Source organism: Chelonia mydas, chromosome 1, assembly GCF_015237465.2.
Source record: "Chelonia mydas isolate rCheMyd1 chromosome 1, rCheMyd1.pri.v2, whole genome shotgun sequence".
Lineage (NCBI taxonomy): Eukaryota > Metazoa > Chordata > Testudines > Cheloniidae > Chelonia > Chelonia mydas.
Genome location: NC_057849.1, coordinates 276,143,255 through 276,169,918, shown reverse-complemented (window position 1 = coordinate 276,169,918; position 26,664 = coordinate 276,143,255). Strand labels below are relative to the sequence as shown.

General features: G+C 40.6%; 1 protein-coding gene across 1 annotated transcript in view; it reads left to right on the top strand.

Annotated features, from left to right (window-relative positions):
• OTOGL (otogelin like) overlaps positions 1 to 26,664 on the top strand; it is a gene marked incomplete at its 5' end in the record, with an annotated part of 127,984 nt that overhangs the window by 42,885 nt on the left and 58,435 nt on the right. Inside the window, 6 exons of the mRNA XM_043546990.1 lie at positions 13,127 to 13,261; positions 13,767 to 13,913; positions 16,442 to 16,561; positions 18,109 to 18,225; positions 20,547 to 20,703; positions 22,564 to 22,590. Of these exons, the coding sequence (XP_043402925.1) occupies positions 13,127 to 13,261; positions 13,767 to 13,913; positions 16,442 to 16,561; positions 18,109 to 18,225; positions 20,547 to 20,703; positions 22,564 to 22,590 (703 nt within the window). The remainder of the gene's footprint in view (positions 1 to 13,126; positions 13,262 to 13,766; positions 13,914 to 16,441; positions 16,562 to 18,108; positions 18,226 to 20,546; positions 20,704 to 22,563; positions 22,591 to 26,664) is intronic.

The window sequence follows — 26,664 nt, the reverse complement described above, 5'->3', positions numbered from 1 at the left end:
ACACCCTGCCCCTCTGCAGCACTCACCAGCTTCCCTGCTGGCAGGAACACTCCAGCAGGCTGTAAGACACTATCTTCCCCTTAGCCAGCCCTGCCCCCTTTCAGATCAGAGTGGCAAATTTTGAATTTTTTTTAGCACACAGCTGGGCCCCGGATTGAGAGAACCACTGTTCTAAACTAACTATATGGGTAATTGCTTTGCACTATATCCTCTGTGACTCAGAAAACAATAAAAAGTGACAATGTAATTTCAAAATGACAGCTGTATTGCTCTCACAGGGTATGTCTGCATTGCAATTAGACACCTGCAGCTGGCCCATGCTAGCTGACTCGGGCTTGGGCTGAAGGGCTGTTTCATTGTGGTTTAGATGTTCAGGTTTGGGGTGGACCCCTGGCTTTAGGACCCTGGGAGATGGGAGAGTCCCAGAGCATGGGCTGCAGCCTGAGCTTGAATGTCTACTCTGCAATTAAACAGCCTCTTAGCCTGAGCTCCCAGAACCCAAGCCTGAGTCAGCTGGCACGGGCCAGCCATGGGTGTCTAATTGCAGTGTAATCATACCCAGAGACTGTTTTCTCGTAAGAGCAGCTAGCATGGAAACTACTGTGCAGCTAGATACAGCTTTTGCGTTTGTTTGTTTGTTTTATTTGTTTTATATCACATGTTCATTTATAAAATACACTTGGTTGGCATAGTTTCTAGGGGCCTGATCCACAATGCCCAAATCAGTTGAAGTCTTTCCATTGACTCCAATGGGATCTGGATTAGACCCTGAATGCATGTGTCTAATTAAACTCAAGTGTGCTGATTTAACAAAAAAGCCACAAATTCCTTTATTATGATTGGCTGGCAACTATATACTAATGTTCCTAATAGCAAATATTTATGTTACTTGCCTATTTTGTGTAAAAATACCATTACTGACATTTCTAAATGTATCCTCCTGTTATTAAAAAAACACTAATTATTTCTTCTTCTTGGTTGGTGCTGATGGTGGTGGTTAGAAGTGAGAATCTGTTTTTGGAATTCCAGTAATGTCCTATAAAAGAATATTCTTACTATGCCAGCAAGTGACCTAGTTCTTCTAACTCTCTGATAAAAAGCCCAGCTTCTCAGTCATTATTATTCAAAATAACATTTCATAGAAACTTTACAAAATACCCATAACTGTGTGAAATAAAACAAAATTATCAAAGTAAGAACAATGTGAACTTACATTTTGGGGATCTATGGCCTGAAGTTTTTATGTCTGTTTGCAAAGTACGATTCAAAATAATGATTCACAACCCTCTTTTCCCAAAAGCCAAAACAAAATCACTCTCAACTAAACTCCTGATATGCATCAGGGCATCTTCTAACTAGAAATAGTAGTTAACTTATTTGTAATACCATCTTGGCATGCGTGAGTTGGAAAATTAATAGCCATCTCTTAATCTGTAAATCATCCAGCCAGATAGGTATATAGCCTAATCTTTACTAGCCTCTCTACCTTCAGGAGGCTGTGACTATCTTGCTGATTCTTCACATTGTCCAGTCCAGTTTGACCTGCCATTCTTCTTCATATTATATATATAAATAAAATTTGGAAATGAACCACTGGGAGCATATGGAGTTCTAAAGTTCAAGAATGAAGTTGGCAGTCACATAATCAAGGCATATGGCACATTGCCTGTAGTCCTTTCATCCAATGAACGAGATGACACAAGTGATGAAAATGCTGCCTATGTAGATTTGTGATATCAGTACTATCCTTGTTGTGTTGGAGACAGGTGCAATGATAGGCCTACCTAGAAGCCTTTCAAACTCTTTTTTTTTTTTTTTTTAATTAAGATATGCCTGGTTCACAATAGCTAATTTGTTCATGGTCCTTGGGTTGCACTGAAGTGCTGAAGGATTTCATCACCCCTGCAGAAGGATTGTTTACTACAAGCCAGGCGCTATATGATGATTGCTAGAATCGATAACATTGCTATTTGTTCAATTCTGTCTATAAAATATTTAGAGGCAGTGAAGAACTGATTTGTTCCATAATTATGATGATGATGGTGATTTATCAGATAGTTTCCGTGTGTCTCCTACTGAAAGGATGGGTGGTTTCTGCTTTAAATATTTGTCCCGGGGATTAGGTTAAACTGTTTTATTTCCTATTCATTAAATCCAGTTGATTTAGCTGGAACTCTGAAGTATATGTGGTATAGATACTCCAACTGAATATTAAAGTATACACTTTGTCTATCATATTTAATAAACATCGCTTGTAATGTATATCAGTGTGATTGGCATATTACCTGTGGGAGCGTGAACATGTGGTCCACATGCTTATCCAGCCAGGACCCAGTGTTGGCTGGGGTCTGGTTCTCTCCTTCCTCTCAGTTCCCAGACACAGTTCGCCAGAAAATAACAGTCCAGAGTCCAGTCTGCAGGCAATTCAATGGGTATATTGGGGCTAAACAAGCAAGCATATTCCAAAGCCCTTGATACCCATTTGGCTATCTCTATACGCCGATAAAGTTTTCCACTTCCCCTCCCCCAACTATATTTCTATATGCCAATAGAACTGTCTTCTTCTCCTAACCCCTAGCTCTGCACGCCGATGGAGCTCCCTCTTCTTTTTCCCCTCTTCTTGGCAAACTTAATTATACTTGTAGTGCCCCTCCCCTGGTACCACCCCTTCCAATATGTGGTCATGTTCTGTTCTGGGGAGTCTTAAATCTGGGATCTATAAGACCACCTCTTTTGTACCTGATGGAAGGGCTAAAAAGCAGTGTTACTTTTGGCCATGGTTCCTCTTTTGCAGACTTTGCGTCTCCTCCTTACACCCTCCTCTCCCCTCCCTGCCAGCTGCTTGGTTACCATAGCAACCCCTTGTTCTATTAACCACTTATCTTCAAGGCTACCGGCTTGGGGGTGCGGGGGAAGAAGAGAGGGTGCAGCCTTGTGCTTTCACATACATACTCTTACTTGCTTATTTAGCCTATTTAAACTAAAAGCAAGGCCAGAAGCAAAATTATTATTATTTAATCTTTACCCTGTTTACTTCACATTCTCCTAATACCCAGCCTCTAATTCTGCACGTTCATTCATTTGCGCACACATAATTACTGTATTACAGACTGGTAGGTCTGTGCTTTGTCCACTTGTCCACACTACCTCCACTACAAAGTAGTTCCCTAAAAAGTAACATTATGCTTATTCAACAGGATATTTGATATAATAATTTCAAATGATAATTCTAACTTGTTGCTCTTGGGGAAGAAGTGAATGGAAACTGTTTACAGTAGAACCTCAGAGTTATGAACACCTTGGGAATGGAGATTGTTTGTAACTCAGAAATGTTTGTAACACTTAACGAAACAGTATGGTGGTTCTTTCAAAAGTTTGCAACTGAACGTTGACTTAATACAACTTTGAAACTTTATTATGCTAAAGAAAAATGTTGCTTTAACCATTTGAATTTAAATGAAAAAAAGCACAGGGTTTCCTTACCTTGTCAAATCTTTTTTTTTTTTAATTTTCTCTTTATTTTTTTTAGTAGTTTATGTTTAACCGTACTGTACTGCATTTTGTTTTATTCTCTCTGCTGCTACCTGATTGAGTACTTCTGGTCAGTTCATAACTCTGGTGTTCATAACTTTGAGATTCTACTGTACTTTTTTATTGTATTACGGTAGCCTTCCAAAAAGTCATTTCCCATTTTCTGCAAGAAAAAAAATCACCACTTTAAAATGTACACATTAATTTGACTGGTTAAACAGCCTATTCTGAACCAGAATTTCAAATAGGTTAGCTGTACACTTGCACAGCTGATCTGCACATGCATTTAGCATGAGTACACATTATGGGCACCCAATGGCAAGACTGACTTATTAGAAAATCTGGCGCTGTGTTTGTCATTCCAAGAGCAACATGTGCACTGTAAAAGGGAAAGAAGGATAGTCTGATATTTAAAAACTATGTAATCATTTTGTCCCTTCTCTTATACAACTCTTTTTTTTTTCTGCTGAGAAATAGGTCACTTTGCTCCTGCTAGTTTATAAACTGGCATTAGAATACAATACTGGGAACTGTTGCTATCAAATACTTATTGCTGTGTTCTTTACTGACACAAGGCTGAGTTCTTGAGTTTTATCCTGAATCTACTGTAGCTGTTTTCTCAGTTGATAGGATAGTGAGTTGTGCCAGTCCACTTAAATGGCTGATGCTGTTTGACTTGGCATTTAGCCTTTCTGAATCTGATGCACTGTGTTTAAACTATACACATTATCAATATATCCTGCTGTTAAAGTTTAATAAGATGCACCTGCTTGTGTTGTGAGGGGGGAAAAGGAAACACATGTAATCTTTCAGCTACTTAGGACATTTTAAACCACAGAATCAGTGTAATTATTATCAAAACTTTTTGTTTAAGATGACACCAGCCTATGAAAAGGCTTTCTATAAAAGTTTCAAAAACATATTCTCTGTTGGGTAAGAAAAACATGTGAAAGAATTGAATGGAGCAATTTTTTATTTTAAAATCAAGGAGGTCATTATTTCTCATTAATTAGTAACATCTTTCAAGATATTTTGTTTCATGTAGTATATAACATTATGAATTTCGTGCACGTAAAGGTTACTGCACTTGTGTATGACTTCTTAAAGAACGTGTCTATTTTAAGCCCTAACAATTTAAAATCTTCCTTAATTAACAAATCCTTTCAAAGCAGAAAATCTCTATTCTGTGCAGATCGACTAATCTTTTTCACTTTATCGTAAATCAAGTAAATTGCTCATTTTTTGCAGATCTGAATCTTGATGAATTCATGCCAGCCAAGTGTTATAGCTAAATAGAAGATCTTTCCCTAAAAGCATAGGAAAGTAAACCCAGTGCTATTTTTCTACTGTAAAATAACTGAGGTTGTCTAGACTACGTGTTCCTCAGTTGTTTCATTCCTGGTTGTTTCCTGGTACTTTTGTATTTATGTTAAAATGGCCACTTGTGTGGTATATATGTAGGGCCTAATCTAATTATTTCATAACTGCCTCTATAGCTGCTTTCACTCCTGAAATTCAATCTCATCTTCAATAGTGGCTGCACAATGCCAGTGTGTTGGCATTTTGCAGCCCTTCAAGGCTGTCCTCTTTGGAGAAACAGAGTTCCACATTCAGTGATGTAGGAGAGGTCATATGCCCCGCTGATGAATATTTGATGATGAAGGAAGAATTTTGAAGGGTCTGTGTAGCCTGAAGATCAGCCTGTCCTTGAATGAAAGCTCTATGTTAATACTCAGAGCCTGCTTCAAAGCCCAATGAAGTCAGTGGGAGTCAAGCTCCTCTTTTATATCAATTTTTGGAAGTCCTGCTAGGTTCTTATTAACCAAGCCTATAGAGATGTCCCTCTCCTTTGCAGTCTTCACCTGGGAAGCTCAATACCCAGATAACTTTGGCTTGTACCTGTTTTTCCACTTGTTCCATCCTCTTGGTGAGCAGAAGATTCAATTACAGCTGGCAAGGGGCTTAAGCTCTTGTTCCATTTTCTCCAGATCAATGATTTCAGACTCAATTACCTCTACGTGCCTTTCTGTCTCCACCATCTGGCTTTCCAGACTATTACATTATGCTGTGAATGAATCACTTTTGTTCTCCAACAAAGGAAAGATTGCTTTCAATTTGTGCAGATTAGCATGGAGGGCTTCCAGCAATGGCTGGAGCAACATTTCTTGCCATGAGACTGGAGTTATTGAGGAGGTGTGGTGTGATTGACAGGTTGGCACCAAATGATGGGTCCTTGCTATTCAGCAGTGACCACACAGCTTGAAGAAAGTTAACTTTTTCACCATTGGTTTTTGCTTTTGGTGTTATAATTGGGCATGCAGGTGTCCTTTGGCAATCCCTAATCTACATTTTAATTTGTTGCCTCTTTGAAGAGCAAGACCACCATAAAAATGGCTAGTTGGAGTTCTGATAATACTGCTCGCTTCTGGTGTGTCAGGTTCCATAGACCATTAATATAGCACTCCCAGCCATAAATAAAAATAACCTTGTACACATCTGTCTTAGAGTGATCACTGTGTGTGTTGTCATTTCACTGCTGAGAGCCCTTTACCATATGTGAACTCTAAGCATGTGAGTCAGGTTGATGATGTTAGTGTTGGCCACATTTTATGGGCCACCTGGAGATGCTGCTTTAGGGTTGACTGTGTGGGTGAGACTCTAAGAATGAGTAATGTAGGAGCAATATAGGAAAATGTTTAATTCTGAATTCAATTTGTTATGGGCTGAGTCAGAAAAACTCCTCAGATCCTACCTTTCTGAATGCATAGAAACTAGACGTTACAGTATAGCAGTCTGAATGATCCAATTTTAACTTTTTTTGTTATAAAAGTTGTAATGAAGTCTAGGACTTGTAGTCATTGACAATGTTCTGTGGTACTCAGAAATACCTTATATGTTACTTCGGAAAAGTAACTTGCTGTCATAACTTCATTTCTACATTTTTACCTTACATTTTGCTTTACTAAGGAACAAAGCAAAATCTTCACAGTGGCAAGAAAATTAGTTACCTCTAAAAAGTAGCTATTAATACTAAAACCACATTTATGGTCCATTAACAAAAATAATATGTCACATACACTTTATAATACTGCATGCTTCCATATAAATGAAAATTTAAATATTTAAACATGCAATAAATCAGTACATCCGTAACTGTGCTGTTTAGATGCCTTCTGTATCTCAAAATAATTTATACTGCTGGGGATCGTATCACTTGGTAACAGATACCCACACATTCCCAAAACCTTAATCTAGGGAATATCACATTTTTAATTAGAAAAGGATTGTTGTAATGTAACCTAAGCAAATGCCAAATCTGATACACAAGCAGGGCAAAATTAAATAACGAAACAAAGGAGAATCTGTTTAAATGATTTTATGCATACTTTTTCTTAAAATATGAAAAAAAGAAGAAAAAAAATCCCTGCTATACTTCTTTTTACCTGATTGCATTGTTTTGGTTTTGAAATTTTGATTTAATTAAAATAGAGCATTCTTTTAGAAATAAACTTTGGAACGTATTAACTGGAAAGATTCCCTTGTCATAGTACCACTCTGAACTGTCAATAGAGTAAGATTCGCTAACCAGTTGTTAGGACTTTACACATACTTGTGCTAAAATAAAAACTCTGCATTCCACTCCTGCCCTTCTACTCAATAATGTTATCATTCATTATTCTGCCAGTGCCAAAGAGATTTATCAGATTAAATCAGTGCTTTCTGGAGTTTACAAACAAAATTAGACTTAATATAGACATAGGAAATGGCGAGTAAAAGGCGTGTGTGGGAAACGAGAAATGTAACAAAAGTGTCATATTGTTTGGTTGATATTTAGCTTGCACGTTAGTAGTTCCAAATGTTATTTATTTTTAAAATGTTTTTTTACTGAAGTGAGTTAATTTTTGTAGAAATGTGAGCAATATCACTGCTCTGTTCTCCATTTTCCTTTTCTGGTGCTCTCCTCCATGATGAGAACCCCCTTTTCTTCCATATAAATATGCATCCCATCTCCAGTTCTGAGCTCTTCTTAACCATTTCTCAGAACTTGTGAGACTGTGTGTATCAGTGCCATCTGGTGACTCCCAATAACAATGCACATAACTCCTGCAAAGCCTTTTGGGGGCCATTAGCATTGTGCTTCAGGTAGGCAAGAAGTTAAAAGTAAACAATGTGTGTGTGTATTTATAGAAAACACAAAGGTATATAGGCCTTAATGCTTATGCTTAAGTGCTTTGCTGGACTGGGGACAGAATGCTCTGCATCTTGCAGAATTGAGGTCTTTGCGAATAATAGATTAGCAACAGTGCTTCAGGAGTTAAACATTAGGTGCCTTGCAGAGGGGTTTTAGAGCACCGCATCACAATAAATAACAAATAGTAAGCCTGAGCTTTCATGAAATATAAAAAGGGAAATGGCTAAGTTTGTCCATACTATGCTTGTGGCATCCCCCTGGAGATAGCTGATAAGAGTAAAACAAGTTCTACTTTTTTGCAGAAAAGTGCAGTTTTCAACATTTTCAAATCTCCATATTTTGTCTTTCAAGTATCATTATTAAAAAAGTAGTAAACTCAGACAAAAATAAGTAAAATGGGACTTGATTTACCATGTGCCATCTCCAGTCTGTCCCCAGATTCTGTAGGGAGTGCAGTGGTACTACCAGAGGGCATGCTGGTGCATCATACAGAGTGTAAGCCTAGATATTAGGACCTGGAAAAGATGGAGAGACGGTATGCCTTTAAATCAGTTAATTACTGAGTGTCCCACTAATCCTGGTTATCTGAGCATGTAGCTCTAAAGCAGATGGATTTTAATGATTTCCTCACCCCCCCCCACCCCAAAAAACAAAACAAAACAAAACCAACCTTCACTTCAAGTCATCATTTATTGGGCTGGATTTTCTGAAATGAGCGTCGTGTTCTCATTAGCTGGCACTGATAGCAGCTGAAGATTTGTGACAGAAATAATATGTAACATTCCCAAGCATTAGTACAAATTTGGGAAGTGGTAGCAGTTTATTTTTCCTATCTCAAAGGCATGGAATACAGTACAGTTGAGAAGTCTAGCAAAAGAACATTCTGAGACGTTAGGACTGACAATGAGTTTTTGACTGAGTGCCCAGGTCCATGACACTCTGCCTTCCATGTTGCTTAGCAACTCCATGTTATCACAAAGAAACTGATATTAAGTTGGAACAGGCTGGATATGGTAATTTACGTGGGAAGATCCTAGTTTCTCTTGAAGTGGGAAAAGCATTTTATTTCTAGTTTCTATCTGTCTGGTTTCATATGGCAGATTGTAGCACATCCCTCTTTGTGGACATTTTACCTAATAAGGTAAAGAGTAGCTCTGCTTTGGAAAGTGACTATGTAAAAATGACACCTTGTTATTCACTAGATCTGCTCTCTGTGTATACTCAGACGTATCTACCAACATCAGTGACAAAGGTAGTTTTTTATAGCAGGTTACTGAGAGTGAGTCTGATTATTAATAATTGTTGATTATTTGTATTACTGTAGCACCTAAGAGCCCCAGTCGTAGACTAGGACCCCATTGTGCTAAACACTGAACAAAAAGACGGTTCGTGTGCTGAAGAGGTTACAGTCTAAGTTGGACCCCTTTCTTTTTTTTGCATCATCCATAGAATTATTTACTAAATTGCAGTTGCGCCTGTGCTTTACCCCCTGAAAGTAATAGGGTGGCACATGTTTGCTGACGTTGCAGATCATGGGACTACACAGGTGTAACTCAAGGTGCTGTGTGAGAAGGAAAGAACCCAGCTACTTTCAGATCTGTGGAGGAGTGGCAGGGCTGGCAATTAGAGGAAAAAAGTCTTTATTTGTTAACTGAGCAAATCTGATACTGAAAGTTTTGTGACACAATAAACATGGAGTCCCACAAGGGGCATTTTTATAGTGGGGGCCAAGGTCAGTGTTTGAGTGGCTGGAGAGATGCATAAGAGGCTTAGGTTTAAACACAGAATGTTCTTTCTGAGGTTTCTGGTTTATTTCAGTTTTGTTTTAACCAAAACAATACAAACTGGCCACTTCTGGCTGCATTTCTGCCATGCAGCTTTCCATAAATGATCTCTAATATATAAACCAACAAACAGGAAAGTACTTATGAGTCATTAAGGCTCCTTGTCCTGGCTTTTGGTCAGCAAATCTGCTGTCTTTCTCATGGGAGTAATCCAGTTCCTCACTGGGCTTGTTGTCATTGCAGGGTTAACTCGTTTTATAACTTGTGTCTCTCCTAACTCAAGTCCTGTTCATATGCAAAAACCCTTTAGTGTGGTGGTGCCTTTGACTCGGTGTGGCTGGCCTCTCAGGGTATGTCTACACTGAACACTGCAGCAAGGAACGTACCTCCTAGCCCAGATAGACTGGTGCTAGCTGGGCTTGAGCTAGCATGCTAAAAATAACAGGGTGGATGTTGCAGCTCGGGTGGCAGCCTGACCCTCTGGGTCTGAGCTCTGGTAGCTAGCTTGAGTCTCCACCAAAGCCACAACACCCACACAGCTATTTTTAGTGCACTAGTGGGAATCCAGCTAGCACAGATTTGTCTACCCATACTGGGAAGTTTGTGCACCTGCCTGCTCGCGTGCGCGCACGCACACACACACACACACGCACACACACACACTGTTTTCAGTGAAAACATCACCTGAGTGTTATCTTGCAGTGAGGTTCCTCTCACTCAAGCCAGGTTAACTTGAGAGGGGTTACCTCGACTTTTGATAATTTGAGTTAATTCTGTATTGATGATATAGCCTTTAAGATCCTGAACCTAATTAGAGCCCATTGCCCCTAGGTACCAAGAAGCTAGCAGTGCTTCCCTGAGCAGACTCTTGCTAGAAGTTAACCCCAAAACCACACAAGCTGTGAGCTGGCTCAGTGGGGTCTCTTCCTAAGGGCACCACGGGACTGGGGGTTATGTGGGGCTGTGTAGTGTCTTCCAGTGAGCAGCAAAAACCTGTATCCCCCCACCACACAGTAACTTTTCAGATCAGAATGATACTTTGAGTTGTGCCACTTGTTATTTTTATTGATTACAAGACTGCTTCCCATAGCTGCCAAGTTCTCTGCAGTCCCGCAGGCAATATTTCTCGCTGGTGAGAAAAAGCAACTACTGATTCACCCTTAAGATTTCCTGAGCAGAGTGAGCAAGCGTGTTTGGGGAAAACAGAATCTATCCCCTGCACGTCTCAGAAACCAGAGGGACCTGGGGGGAGCCAGAGGACACCAGGGTATTAGAGGGAGTTGGGTTGTTGGGACAGCTTGCTGTGAAAGAGAGTGTGGGAGGGGGACGGTGTGCATGGCTGTTGGGAGGAGAGAGCCTGGAGAATTATTGGGGTGAGAAAAACCAGAGCAGCCTGAGGGGGTGGTTGTCAGTGGATGAGATGGAAAGAGCAGCTTGGGGAGGGAGTTGTTGGGGCCAGGGGTAGGGACTGGAGGATTGTTAGGGGTGTGGGGGCCCTGGGTCAGTTACCCTCACTCTGCCCTAGCCTCTCCCCATTAGTTTCCTCAGTTCTGTCCCCTTCCTGTTCCTGGCCCCAACTGTCCCATCAGCCCCCTATTCTGTCCCATTCCCCTCCCTTTCAGATGCTGTCTCTGCCTCCCAAGGGCTCCATGCTGGCACACCAGCAAGGGGGATCAAAAACAAAGCAGAGGCAAAAAGGCTACCTGAAAACAGCACCAGAATCCCCTCTCCCACCTCCCCCAGTGCCTGGGAGGAGGAATTGTAGGTGTCTGTTATGTGACAGATCTGAATGTGTAAGATCTCAGCAGGGATGTGGGTTTGTGGGATAGGGCTTTCAGATGCAAAACTCCTTAATGTCTTGAAAGGGTAAAGAATCCATACTTTGTTTGCTTACTTACTAATTTACATAATTCAGTAATTTCCCCATCCTTAGTACACATTAGTAATGTTTTACTTGAGTCCCATGTCTCTTATCTAGTCTGAACTCAAGCAGCTAACACAGTAAAATACTTCAATGAAAGCAGATGAGTCTTCTGAGATTTTGCTGCATCACAACATATTAAGTTAGTCATATTTTCTGAGAATGTTCAAGGGAGCAAAAATGAGGGTAGTTGTATGTACAAAAGAGGCCTCAAGAAGTTGTAATAGACAGTGTCCAAATGGAGGATGTATGACTGGGTGACTCAGTCAGGGGTGGGATATAGAGCTTGTCATCTCCAGGTTACTGTTTCATATCTAACACGGGCTTGTAATGAGCATATGCCTAGAAGTGATCTCACACCAGTTTGACTTTACAGGAGTTTCTCCTGAATTACACTGATGTAAGCAAGATCAGAATCAGGTCTCTCAAGCCTTCACTGTTTGAAGGCTGTTTGGTGGCCTCTACATAACTTATGGGTAAGGCTCAGTTTATGTCATGGAGGTCATGAAAGTCACAGAATCTGTGACTTCCAGAGGACTCTATGACACTTTCTGCTTCAGCCCCTGGGTCCATGGGACTGGAGCTGGCAGCCAGCGGGCCCTGCAGGGTTCAAGCCATGGGCGACAGCCTCCTCAGGGTCCCCCTGCAGGGTTCCAGCGACAGGCGACAGCATCCTCAGGGTCCCTCTGCAGGGTTCCTGCGACAGGCAACAGTCTCCTCAGGGTTCCAGCAACGGGTGACAGCCTCATGTGTGTGTGGGGGGGGACCCCCGCAGCTCCCAGCCACCACGGTGGCAGGAGAAACCATGGAGTTGCAGCAGCAAAGTCACAGGTCAGGCTTTCGTGAATTTTTGTTTATTGCCCATGACCTGTCCCTGACTTTTACTAAAAATAACCATGAGAAAATCTGAGCCTTACTTATGGGCCTCAAGTCATATGGACAACAGACAAACAAAAACAGTGGCTCTAATCAGCACACTTGTTAGCAGTTTCAGTAGTGGGGGACTGAATCACCATGGAGGCTGAATAACCCTCTCTCATCACTTCTAGACCTAGTTTCTTTTCTGCCGCATACTCTGGGTGTGGGCAAAGGGAGTTCTAAAATCAAAAGATGGACAAAAACACATACGATAATTTAAAAATCTTACGATTTTTCAGCCAGTCTCATGATTTTTTGGGATGTGAGTCATGATTTTGAACGTTTGTGGTGGGCAATAGTGAGATTATCTACCAATCCGTGATAAATGGTTGGTAGACTTCTTGTTTCTGAAAATGCAATAGCAACATGTTCTCAGACTGCATACTTTTAAAAAATTCGTTTTCATTGCTGTTTATAACATAACTAGACTTTGATTACCATATTGTGCTAAAATAGATTTTTTTCTGTGTACAATCAATTTTTAAAATATAAACCAAACTCTTATTTAATTAAAAATCTAATTTTAGTCTAGGCTAATCCTCAAATTGTTAATAAAATCCTCAATAATATAAAATGACTGGAAGATGCATTTAACAGTTCTTTGTGTTTAACTCTAAGCTTTGAATCAAAAGAAGGTATGGTACTGGATTTAAAATCCCTTTCTTTGATTGATACCTCTTTACATGGCTTTTCAGTTTAAGATGTTTAAGCTTGAATTTATCTGCTGAAGTGAAATGTAATTGTATTTGTAAATAAAATGATTTTTTCTTCATGTTGCAGAGTAAAGACAACTCAAATGTATCTGTAATTGCCCAAAACAAGAAGTGCTTTGACAATGACATTGTTTGCTCAAAGAGCGTTTTGATCTCTATTGGAGACACTGAGATTTATTTTAGTGAACCTTCTGACAAACAGGTTAGTTATTCTCTTTCCTTGTTTGGATGACCCTTTCACGTACATATCTGAAACATGCAAATTTAATTTATTAAACTGAGTCTCATTCAATCTAAAGTATCAAAGACTTCCAAGCTTGATGTAGCTTGGGTCCCCATGAAAATTCTATTTCTTCACTGCTTTTTCCAGCCCCCTTTCCCTTTCTCCTTCCACACCCATATTGGTCCCACTGCGAAGAATGCTTTGCTGCTGCTCCTCCAATGGAGCCAAGGAGTTTTTGAATTAGTTTGTTTCTGTCCATGTGCTTTTGTGATGGAAGGCAACATCTGAGCCAAAATAACTACAAATAAAATAAAAATTCTTGAAACAAAACAGCTGAGGCAATGCTCTCTTGTTGCTCGATAACATGTTAGGGTTAAGCTATAGTTTAAAATACTCTTTGGGCTAGTTATTAGGCTGTATGTCTTGGTTGTATGCGTTATAGAATTGCTGTTGTAGATCTTTCACAAATATCCATTTCTGACAGAGGACCGCAAGGGGACAAGAAAAAAACCCAACATATCAGCTTTGGAAGGCTGGATATTATACAGTGGTACACTTTCCAGAACAGGAAATTACAGTCCTGTGGGACAAGAAGACAACGATACATGTCAAAGTTGGACCTCGATGGAAGGTGAACCAAATTGTAAACTTGATATTGTATACAGTGTATTTTATATTACAAAGAGGTTCATTCATACTGAAAGAAATACAGTGTGGGGTGGAAATATGGGGAAGACCTTGGAATTCAGGGCCTTGAATTAACATTTTATCTTTGGGCACTTTTGAAACCTGTTTTAGATCACAGAGCAAAGATGGATCCAAAGCAGAATATTGGATATAAACTCCTTGAATTTGGATATCCCCCCTCACCCCCCGCAGATATGAACCTCATGGCTGAGGCCATTATGTGGTCACAAGTTCTATGACTTTGGTGGTCTCACTCTTGGTGTATATTTATCAATAATCTAAAACCTTGACACAATTTAGCAGAATTCAGCCCAAAACATTCTGCTAAGAATCTCAGCTGGTGTGTTGTAGGTCAAGTAACAGCAACATTTACAGCAACAAATAAAAAATTGAATGCTGGCTGCTTACACTATTCCTGGATCAAACTAGCACCGTCATTCTTTAACTCTCATAAGCAATAATATAATGAAATGATCTCAAATTGAGAAAAATAAATACAGGCCAAATTGTGATTTCATTAGGAGTTCTTGTGGAATAAATTACTATTTGGCATAAGCAAGTGTGTCAGAATCTGGGTTGAAATGAATAACAAGTACTCGTACAGTGTGAGGGTTACACTAGATATTGACAGGTTTCAGAGTAGCAGCCATGTTAGTCTGTATTCGCAAAAAGAAAAGGAGTACTTGTGGCACCTTAGAGACTAACAAATTTATTTGAGCATAAGCTTTTGTGAGCTACAGCTCACTTCATCGGATGCATTCAGTGGAAAATACAGTGGGGAGATTTTATATACACAGAGAACATGAAACAATGGGTGTTACCATACACACTGTAAGGAGAGTGATCACTTAAGGTGAGCTATTACCAGCAGGAGAGCGGGGGGGGGGGGGGGGGGGGGGGGGGGGGGGAAGGGGGAGGGGAAACCTTTTGTCGTGATAATATCAATATCTTTGCTTGTCTTCTAATCATAGGAGCGTTACATTAGTAAAGCTGTTTTCAGTCAGGTTATTTTTGTAATTCAAAGATGTTTCAGGTAGTAGCACGAAGCACACTGTCAAGCATACTATCACAGATGGTTTCAGTGCTCCAATTGCAACTGCTGACTTCTGTGGAATAATCAGTATTGTCTTTGTTTTTAATTGACATCCCTGGCAATACATTCAACTGCACTCCTGTGACATTCGGGAGTTAGTGTGCCCCAAATTAAGGCAAGAAGAGACTGAGATGATACAGTTGTAGAAGAGTCAGCTCAGTATATTACATACTCACATTTTGGGATTAAACTAAACACGGGCAAACAACCCAACCAAGGAAAAGGATCTAGAAAAGAAATAGGAGACACTCTCTGAGCGCTTACCAAGCTGTTCTCTCAGGGTATGTTTAAATTGCTGTCAGAGGTGTGACTTCTGCACATGTAGACCAACCAGATATAGCGTTGATCTAGCTATCGCCAGTAACAATAGCAGTGAATTTGCAGCAGGACGGCTGTACCAGCCCACCCAGTTTCCTGGGTGTATACTTAAGCAGCTAGCCCGTTGCTGCCAGTGCTGTTCTATTCTGCTCTTGTTGTTCAAGCTGGCTAGATCAAAGCTAGCTCAGCTTTGTCTACACATGCTGCAGTCACATCCCCGACTGCAGTGTAGACATACCCTCAGTTTCAACCGTGAATGCACACACTCAGAAAGGGGTTCTGAAGGGCTCCCTCAGCGAGAGGAGTTATAGTGCCCATACAAGGACACCAATACATCACACGCTTCTCCCCCTCACACACACCTTTCTCAGAGACTTCCGCTCAAGCAAGAAAGGGCCTGCAATAGTAGGACCTAAAAAAACAACAGTTTATTAGAATGAACCCAAAGCACTCTGGAGTCTGAACGTCCATCATCTTGATTGTATTACTGAACAGAAACAATAAGTCCTCTTCTTTATATATTCATTACTAGCGCATGCCCCAATATTAAGAGTGCTACAGGTGACTGGCTTGCACATAACTGTAAATATGAATGCCCTTGCTATGCTAACTTGGATATAGGCACAAGGTCTTAATGATCATTATTTAGTCAGGCTCCAATGGTATGAGGTAATGTACCAGAACTTTTGGTTTTTGACTTGGATCGTACAAATGTCAGCTTTTAGAGGGAGTTTTGAAGAGACCCTAGTCCCTTTATTCAGTCAGAAAGTAAAGATACGTTCTGGGAAGCAGAAAATAGAATAAAAAATGAAAATATAATTTTCTGCTTTTAAAACCTTTAGTTTGGAGGTCTAAATATATTGGCACTTCAAGTATCATCAAAGTGTGGGTCAGGGTTATAATCACCCTGTAAACTTGATATCAAGGCAACATTAATTTAGTTTCTTCTCCCTCAAAACTATTTAAGAAGTAAAACCAAAAATGTTTGACAACTGTCAGTAATCAAACTGTAACTACAAACCAATCAAAAGATGTTTAAAAAATTTCAATTTATGTTTTAGGGTAAATTAGCAGGTTTGTGTGGAAATTTTGATAAATACACTTCAAATGATCTGACTACATCAAACAACATGGAAGTGAGAAATGCTCAGGTTTTTGGAGAGAGCTGGGCAATAGGACAGGTAAGTAACATATCTGTTCATCAACTTAGAAATAAACAGTATGAAAAGTTAATTACTGTGTACACTCACTTAGAGTGCTGACATTTTCCAAATTGCCAGTCAAATCAATGCATGGGAGGGACATTTGGATACTTATGGAAGAATCTTTGTCTATAAACTTTACATGTGATATAAAGATACCCCTGTATCTCAATAAGTAGATGATGTTGAGTTTAAGTGAAAAACCAAACCAAGTCTATTTGGTTGTCTGAAATTTAGTACATAACCAGCATTGCCTGATAAAGTTAGGAAAACCTTATTAAAAGGTCATCTCCCAGCTAAAGCAGAATTGTTCCTGGTACTAATTTTCTAGTATTTTGTCCAGACTAGTTTTAAAATTCTCAAGTGATGGAACTTCCATCGTTATTTCACAGCATAATATATCGCCCCAAAGGGAAATTTTCCTAAATTTTCCCTTTCTTAATTTTCTTCAATTACTACTTTGTTATAAACCTGTGTGTCACTGAAATAATTTCTTTCCCTCCTTTGTGTTAATGCCCCCAACATTTGTAGACTGAGATCATGTCTCTGCTTAGCCAGCCTGTACATGCTTTACTCTCTTTAATCTTTCCTCACAAGGAAATCACTCTAGTCCCCCTCATTATCCTTTCACTTTGTCAATATCTTTCTGGTAATGTGGTGGCCATAACTGAACATGGTATTCTCTGTGCAGCTGCATCAGATGATGAGAAAAAGAGATCATAATGTTCTGCTCCATGACGTACTGCCTTTGCTTACACAGCCCAGCTTGCTCTGGCTATTTTTGGAGCTGCATACTGTTGCAAAGTCATGTCTAATTTCCTGTCTGTGATCAGCACTAGGTGTCTGTCACCATTGCTGCTTCCCAGATTTTTCTTTCCCACCATGTGTACACACTTTGGATGAACTTGCCTCCAGCAAGTTGCGTGTCCTTTTGTTAAACTTTCCTGCCCATTTGTTTTTCATTTTGAAGGAGGAGATTCAGAAAGGGAGTTGAGTATCTCAGTCATTTTTGAGTTATCATGATGATCTCTGGCTCTGTTTTTTATGAGTTAATCTGTTCCTACTGCTGCTGCTTCTTCATTTGAATTTATAGGGCTAAATCATCCCTAGTGTGATGCCATTTAAAGTCAATGGCAAAACACCAGGGTTGGATTTGCCACATGATGTTCTGTTTGTAATATTACAATTGGTTGCCCTGGAAACGATTACACTGTGTCACAAATAACAAAAATTGTCTTCATGTCATGTATGGAACATGAACATATGAGTTCTTAAAAACAAAAAGCAAAGGTTCTTTTTTATGCAAATGTTTTCAATTATAAAACACAGGAAAGGAGGGGGCAAACGTATTTGCTGTTTAACATTCTTTTCTCTGCTCCCTGGCAATGGGAGTTTTGCTATATCCCAAAAGTAAGTCTCTTGTAAAACTACAACAACAACAAAAAACAACAACAACAACAAAAACAAGAACAAAAACATAGTTCATATAAATAGTTTAAACTCATTTTGTGTTTTTTTTTTTAAAGTGTAAAAGCCCAAATGAAACCATAAAGCCATGTGAAGTGCATCAGAGCAAGTTCCCCTATGCCAAAAGGGAATGCTCAATTTTGTACAGTGATGTTTTTGCCCCTTGTCGAAATGTGGTAAGTTAATACTTTATTAACTATTCAAAGATGAACATATTGATTCTGAATCTCTGGTAGCAAAATATTCAAGACTAAGTAATGAATTCCTTGTTACACTACAACTCAATCTGAATACTGTGGAAGACATTGACTCAGGCTCTAGTGCTGCAAGGATATCTGTGTGGGTGGACTCCTGTGCTTGTACAGAGCTCCTTGCAAGATTGGAGCCAATGTCTGGATCCTAAAGCTATAGGACAGTTGGTGGGATTTTCAATATTATTAGATGTCATGGACATGACCCTCTTTCAGATAACGGAAAGTTTTGGGTTACCGGTTTGGAAAATCAAGTTTCTACTGTATTAGTGTATTTGTACGTGATACCTACAAATTTCTGTGTTGTTAACTAAGTTTAAGACTATTCACATGCATCAACGGATTCTGAAAATTTGAAAACCACAAGAGTTAAATGCACATGATAGGAGAAGTTGAAGACGCATGTATAGCTTTATCTCAGGTAGTCATTTGTCCTGCTCAATCTTTATATGAGGATGCTGGGTAGAGAGTGGGAAGATTTGGACATCAGAGCCATGACAACGTAATTGACTGGCAACTAATCTTTGTATCAAATGTGTGGTGTCTTGGCTTTGCTGGTACCTGGCTGATAGGGGCTTGGATTACTGCAAGTTGTCTAAGGCTCTGTCCAGACAAGGTGGAGATGATGCAGATAGCTTGAGGAAAGTGTGGCAAGGGAAGTCTTTGATCCCTTTAATAAGGGTGTTTGCTGAGCCTTTATCAAATAGTTTGTAATCTCATGTTTGTCCGGATTTCTGATTGTATCTGCCTTCTCAGGTGCCTTCAGTTACCAAAAGGACCTTTTTACAGCTAGTTTGTGCTGCTGCGGTTTACTGCTATTGGTAGCTGAACTAGATAGATTAAAGCTAGTTCGAGTATGTCTACACGTGCAGGAGCTGGAACAATTTGTGGGGGTGCTGAGATCCATTGAACCAAACTGTAAATCCTGTAAATGATGGAAATCACTTCAAGCCAAGGGGGTGTGCCCCTAGTTCCAGCACCTATGTACACATGCTGCAGTTATGCCCCTCAGCTGCAGTGTAGGCATTGGTGCTTGCCACAGACATAATGAATGGTATCCCTATCAGAAACTGAATCTCTTGACTTTCAGGGCCTGGTGTAAAGAACTACCAGTTTCGGTAAAGCAGGCATTCTAAGTTATTGATTGTGATACAATTTCTGTAGACCTAAAATGTGTCACCAATGATTGATTGAAAACTACTAAACTAATCTCCCCACTGTTTAATATTTCCATCTTTTAGAATTGCAGTAAGAATTTTTTATGATGGTTTAAGGTTGCCTCAGCCCGACAGAAAGGGTTATTTTACAATTCAAGTTGCAGAAATAATGCAACAGTTTCTTTCTTTTTAAGTTTTAGAGTTCTGAATGGCGTGGGGAAGCAAAGGGATGTGTGGGCTAATGCAAATCTGTGGAGATATAAGCCAAATGAGAGAGAAAATCTTGAAAACACAGAAATATTTTACTTTTGTTTAAATAACAACAGCTCCAAAAATGCAGTCACATTTTCTCAGACGTTCTATTTCTTGCCAGCAAACTACACTGATTTTTTTTTTTTAAAGTAAAATAAATCAACTTGTAAAGTCACTCAGCAAGCTCTTCCTCTCACGTTGTTATCACAGCCATGGTCTTGATATTGTTAACATAAAACTACAGATATTACACTAGATGGCAGTATTTGCCTTATAAAAATAGAAAATCACGAACTTTGGCTAAATGTTATAGCCATTGCAAATGTTCATAATCATTAAATAGCAAGAGTGTAGGCAGGTGTACCACATGAACTTTATGATATACACTTTTAGTTTTCTAGACAAGCAACATTGTTTAAGGCAACTTGAAAGTTGTTCAGTGTTCTTCATCAAGACTTCAACGCCGTATTGGGGGCCTGCAGCTGTACAGTACTGCTACTGTTGGGAATCACACCGGGTGCAATGGCAGGCCTCCCTATGAAGACAATGGTGTTACTGTGTGTGTGTGTGATTGTGCACAGGGGATGTGGGGACACTACTGCAAGATCTGTCAGTGCTAGTCTGTGTGGACAAATCTAATTATACCTATGTTAAAAGACAAAGTAATTTACCCAAGCATTAGAAAATGTTCAGATTTCTATGACAGACTTTGAGGGTTGAATTCTGCTTTCTTTCTAGACACAGAATTCCATTAGAAACTGGTGGGAGTTTTGGTGCAAAGTGATGGCAAGGTGGGACCCAGACATTCAATTGCTTTTTTTCCCCTTCACTTTTCAGATTGATGTGACTTCATTTGTCAAAAATTGCCATACAGACACATGTAATTGTAATCTTGGTGGGGACTGTGAGTGTTTGTGTACAAGCATTGCAGCTTATGCTTACAAATGCTGCCAGCAAGGTGCAGCAATTCATTGGAGATCTCCCTCTGTCTGTCGTAAGTACATGATTGATCATGTCCCCAGAAACCACAATAAAGAAACACTGGATTATCTGACTTTTTAATGATTGATTTTCTGTTGACACATAAGGAACAAGAAAAGATTAAAGTTCTCATTGACAATACAAATGATCTGAAGTGGGATAGGAGAAGCTACAACATATATGTGCTTCTGCTCTAAATTTTTTATGCAGTCCATGCATTAACAAGTTAGTCTTTTAGAACTGGATTTACAGCCCTCTATAATGAAACTGGCTATGATCACAATATTTTTGTATAGATCCATCAATGGCTATTAGCCAGGATGGGCAGGGATGGTTTTCCTAGCCTCTGTTTGCCAGAAGCTGGGAATGAGTGACAGGCAGTGATGGATTAACTCTCCTGTGGGCCCGGGACTAATAGATTTGTGGGGCCCCCCCATACAAGTCTTTTTCCTAATTTAAAACAAAATGATCACAATTATGGCATCGAGGCTATTAACGCTATACTAAACTTGCTTTTAATTAACATAAAGCCATTTTGTGGTTACATTTCAGTCTTAAAACATGTAGAATATAGTTAAGTTAATTCAAAATAGCCTAGTTCTTACCTTAGAACAGCTGTTATATTGGTTTCTTTCTGGGAGGCAGTTTGGTTGCAGGAGGGGGCTCCAGCCTGGGGCAGAGTGTTGGGGTGCAGGAGAGGGTGAGGAGTGTGGACTCTGGGAGGGAGTTTGGTGCAGGGGGGGATTCTGACCTGGGGCAAGGAGTTGGGGTCCAGGAGCGGGTGCGGGGCCTGGGACGGAGTTTGGGTGCAGGAGCGGATTCTGACCTGGGGTTGGGGTGCAGGAGGGGGTGCGAGGTGTAGGCTCCAGCTGGGAGGTGCTTACCACAGGCAGCTCCCAGCCGATGGTGCAGCAGGGCTCAGGCGGGCTGCCTGCATGCCATGGTCCCACACAGCTCCCGGAAGTGGCTGGCTGCTGGCATGTCTCTGCGGGGACAGTGTCTCTCCGCGCACTGCCCGCAAGCGCTGCCCCCACAGTTCAGCCAATGGGAACTGCAGGGATTGTGCTGGGTTCTGCCTCTCTACCATGCCCCCCCGCCCCCGCAGGGGCTGCAGAGACGTGCCAGCAGCTGGCTGCTTCCGGGAGCAGCATGGGGCCACTGCATGCAGGCAGTCTGCCTGAGCCCTGCTGCGCCGCTGGATTTTTAGCGGCCTGAAGATCGCGATCGACCGGCAGAGGTGCCAGGATCGACCAGTCGATAGTGATTGATGGGCTGGTGACCACTGAATTGCACGTAATTACGGATTTATTTTTGTGGGGCTCCCCTTAGCCCGAGGCTCCGGGCTGCAGCCCCTAAAGCCCCTGTGTTAATCCGGCCCTGGTGACAGAGGATGAATCACTTGATGATTACCTGTTCTGTTCATTCCCTCTGGGGCATCTGGCATTGGCCATTGTTGGAAGACAGGATACTGGTCTAGATGGAACTTTGGTCTGACCCAGTATGGCTGTTCTTACGTATACGTTTGTCCTTAAAGTAGCCTCCATGTTAGAGTATGCTGTTTGCCATCAGACTTGACATATTTTACATCTAACTTCACTATGAAAAAAGAGTTCTTCAATGGACGACTCAGCAATGGGTAGTTGGCGCTTTAAAACAGCAGTGCGGACACTTCTAATTGAACATAGATGTGTGTCTATTAATGAAATCCTATGGAAATAGAGCCACTAATTGAAACACATTAAGGAACACAAAACTTTCTTTGATTAAAGTGAATTACCATGCTGTGACCTTGACTTATGGTGTCTCAGCGTTGTTGACAGATATGAATTTTGTTGATGGTGTTTAATGATGTATCTATTTTGTTCTCTTTCAGCTTATAATTGTGAATATTACAACCAAGGTACGTAGTATTTATGTAAAGAAAAATATTTCTCTATTGGATGCATCCTCATCTCTCAAAATAGCTTGATGAATGTATTTATTATTATAAACCACACTGTTTCTTGCCATACCATATGACCCTCTATATGCTAGAAGGAACCGTATTTTGAAACAATAGTTTAAATATGGTTATCCTCTCAATTAGTTCTGTGCAGGATTTAGCTGCTGTTATGGCCAGTGCTAGAACTTAGGCTTGGGCATGACTTTTGAAAACAAATTTAAAAAATGTTTTTCAAACCTTGCTTTCTCTAGTATAGCCAAGATCTCTGTGTTCTGTGCCAGAGAAAAAACACACAAGCCTTATTTACAAAGACATGTTTCAGAGTAGCAGCCATGTTAGTCTGTATCCGCAAAAAGAAAAGGAGGACTTGTAGCACCTTAGAGACTAACAAATTTATTTGAGCATAAGCTTTTGATCAAATAAATTTGTTAGTCTCTAAGGTGCCACAAGTCCTCCTTTTCTTTTTTACAAAGACATGTTACCTACAATCAATCTCTCTCTCTCTCTCGACCTCCTACATACATATACTATGTATATAATATATGTATGTAGGAGGTCAAATTCTTCCCAAGTCAGTATGGCTTGATATTTCTCTGGTTAGTGGAAGTTAATGGTTTCTCCATACTTCTGTTCCATTAATATGTAAGATGTCTTGAACTATGCACCAGCAGCTCAGCTAGTTAGCAAACTGACACCTGTGGGACTTCCAAGGGTACTGAGACAATGGTTACAGGGATACAGGCCTCACAGTGATTAGCTAAACCACTTGTGTCTGTCATCTGGGATGTAACTTGAGACATCCTGCTGTAAAAACACAGCCCTCAACCATCTAAGCAAAGAAAAATCTCTGTTAGCTGTAGTACAGTAGTGCTAGAGGTTGTCTCCTTTCTGGGCCTCCAGCCCCTGCAGTTGGATTGCATAGTAACAAACTCTTGAGTACATTAGACATTCTCAACCATTAGAAGGCAGCAGTGACATATGTTATCCAGAAATATTGCATGTCCTTTGCAATATTAGCCCTTCCACGCTAATATCATGATGTAATTGTACTGCTCTCTTGTAATCTGATCCTTTATTCAGAGGCAGGCTTTTTCCCTGCTTCACCCAGCCTGGACTAGAGGCAGACTAACATTTCACTGGAAACAAGTGTGTGTATGTGTGTGTGTGTGCGCGCGCGCGCAGCCTTTGCCTTGTCTACTTGCCATGGTCTTTTAATCAGAAAAGTCTGGGTCAGGCTGAATTCAAAGTAGCTTTTGCCTATTTATTATTTGCCAGGGCTCACACTACATTTATACATAAACCTAAAAAATCTTCCCCTCCTCTACGCCTTACTCCATTACGGAAGATATCTAACAATATTTTCTCTCTACATGTCCCATCTATTTCATGGGACTTCTCCTATATGAAAGCCATGAAAGCTTTTTTGACGTAAACAGACAAGCATATTATTAAGGGATTCAAACTACTGACACATTAGTGTACAAGCTATGTGGTTTGATGTTGTTATATATGCTTATTACCATTTTAACCTTCACTGCAGTGAACTACCTTTGTAGACAGTGAAATTATAATTGTGTTTCTTACAAAATGAATAATATCAATATATACTGATCTCTAATGATACTGTATTAAAATGAATCTAAAAAGATAATTCATTCAGTGTGAATTATAGCAAAACTGGAGATCTGAGTTTGTTATAAGCTTTATGAATAGTTCTCACTTTTAGTAATTATTTCCTCATTATAAAAGTTTTTGTGCATGGGTGCATCCAGACAGGGATTGCTCTGACTCATCAAGAGGTTCTACTAAATCCCCAGCTTGCACTATTTTAGCTTGCACTATTTTAGCTTGCACTATTTATGTCCTGTTTATTTTATTGCTAGTGTTTCTACTGGGTGATATTCTGTGATATATGTTATGCTGGATGATAATACTGTTCCCTTCTGGTTTAAAAATCTAAGAGCCCTGATCCTGCAATTTGCAATGTGTAGGTGGACTGCTGCACTCATGCAGAGCCATGTTAACATCAGTGGAGCTCTGTTCATGCATTGTAAAATGCAAGATTGGGGCTTATCAATTTACTTCATACTAATAGGATAACAAATATTTTCTGTGAAAACATCATAGTCTTGGTACTTTCAAGAATGGTTGCTTAAAATGACAGATATATTCATAACAAACTTCACCTTCATGACTTCATCTCTTAGAACTGCATGGCATGCTTCTTGGATCCTGGAACCAAGACATTACACAAGAATTGAAATCTTGGCTAGATTCAATGGTATCATTGCATAATGGTGTGACATTACCCAGGGTACCATCTGGACTGTTGAACAGCTGTTTCACTTCAACCCTTCAACCTGGGGTGGCTTTTACACTGGTTCACTGCTCACAGACAGCCTCCAGCATGTAAATTACTCCCAGTTATACTGTATGAGTGCTATAGCCAGCCACTCTGCAGAGCAACTCCAGCAAATTCCCAGTCCCAGATTCCTCCCCCCAAAATGTGCATCTGAACTGCCCAGCCCTCTCTTGGACAACACAAGCTCATATAAAGTCTGTCATTTTATTAATAGAAAATGATATGCACAAATCCTGTTATCTCCAATGGAGTTTCCCAAACATATTGGTCTATGTAAAACAATAAAACAAGTTTATTAACTACACAAAGATAGATTTTAAGTGTTTAGAAGTAATGAGACATAAAAGTCAGAATTGGTTACAAGAAAATAAAAGTAAACGCACAGTGACTCACTGAGGGGAGTGGGCAGCTCATGCCTGTTTTGGCAGCAGGACCCAGCTGGCTCTATCCTCTAGAGGGGCCCATGGAGCACAGTGCCAACTGGAGCTCCTCCCGCTCCGTCCCCCTGGCCAGGGCCTCTTGCTCCCACAGCCTTCAAGTATTTAAATACCCGCGAGTGTGGCCAGCCAGGTGTCCAGGGCAGCAGCAGGGAGAGCACGCAGGGTGTCTCCAGTGCTCAGGGAGGGGAGGAGGTGGAGAGCAGCAGGCTGCTGCTGTGGCAGGGTGAAGCTGTGCCGCGGCGAAGCTGTGCCCCCCTTTCCACTCCAACCGCTGAGGAATCCCTGTGCTTACCCAGACATGCATTGCATCCACACCAGTGCCCTAGATACAGAGGCATGAACAGTTACAGCTCAAATGAGCAATATTGGCTCCTGTTTGGGTCCCTGAAGCAGTCCAACTGAGAGTCGAGGTTCTTCAGCCCTAGTGCCTGGCATGACCTCTACAGTTCTGTCTTTTCAAGCAGTTAGGCACTTGCAGGTTTCCAGGCCAGGTTCAGTTAGTGTGTCTCATGGAGGCTTCTCCTACAATATCCTTGTGATCCCTTTTTTGGGTCAGGACCACCAGTTTGAGAAATGCTCAGTCTTAAGGGCTTTACATGTTTATATTTTGCCATTTTAAAATCCATATTCATGGTTGTTACAACACCATGACATTTAAGATTTAAATATCTGAAACCATGAAATTCAAGATTTTAAAAATGCTGTGACCGTGAAATTTGGTAGGGCCCTACCCACAGGGCAGGGCCTGGCTCCTTGCTCCTGCAAACAATGCACACAATCTCAGAACAGCTCAGGTTTGGCCTGGCTGCCCTTCCCTTCTGATGGAAGATGGTGCACAGGCAGGCCAAGTTTGAGTGAGTGATGTTGTGACCTGGTGGATCATAGTGTTACTACTTTTTGGCCTGAGTGGCTAGCCAAAAATTCAGGGTCTTGCAAGCTGTTCCAGTTATGAGGAGAAATTGATGATGCAGTCTGGTACCTTTGAGGCAATCTTGTTTGTTTTCAAAAAATGTAGAAAGTCCTGTTTCCCTGATCATAGGAGGAACCAAAAGCAAAAGGAGATCATTTCTTTGCTTACAGTCCCAAACCTGCTAGCCAGCACCAAAACCAGATGCCACCTCTGTAGACTTCTCTCAATGTCATGCACCAGGGTTGTCCAGGCTGTGTCTGGTTTACTGCCTCTTATCTCTCTGGTTTTTGTCTTGTCTCTTTCCGAGTCTGTTCCTGTGT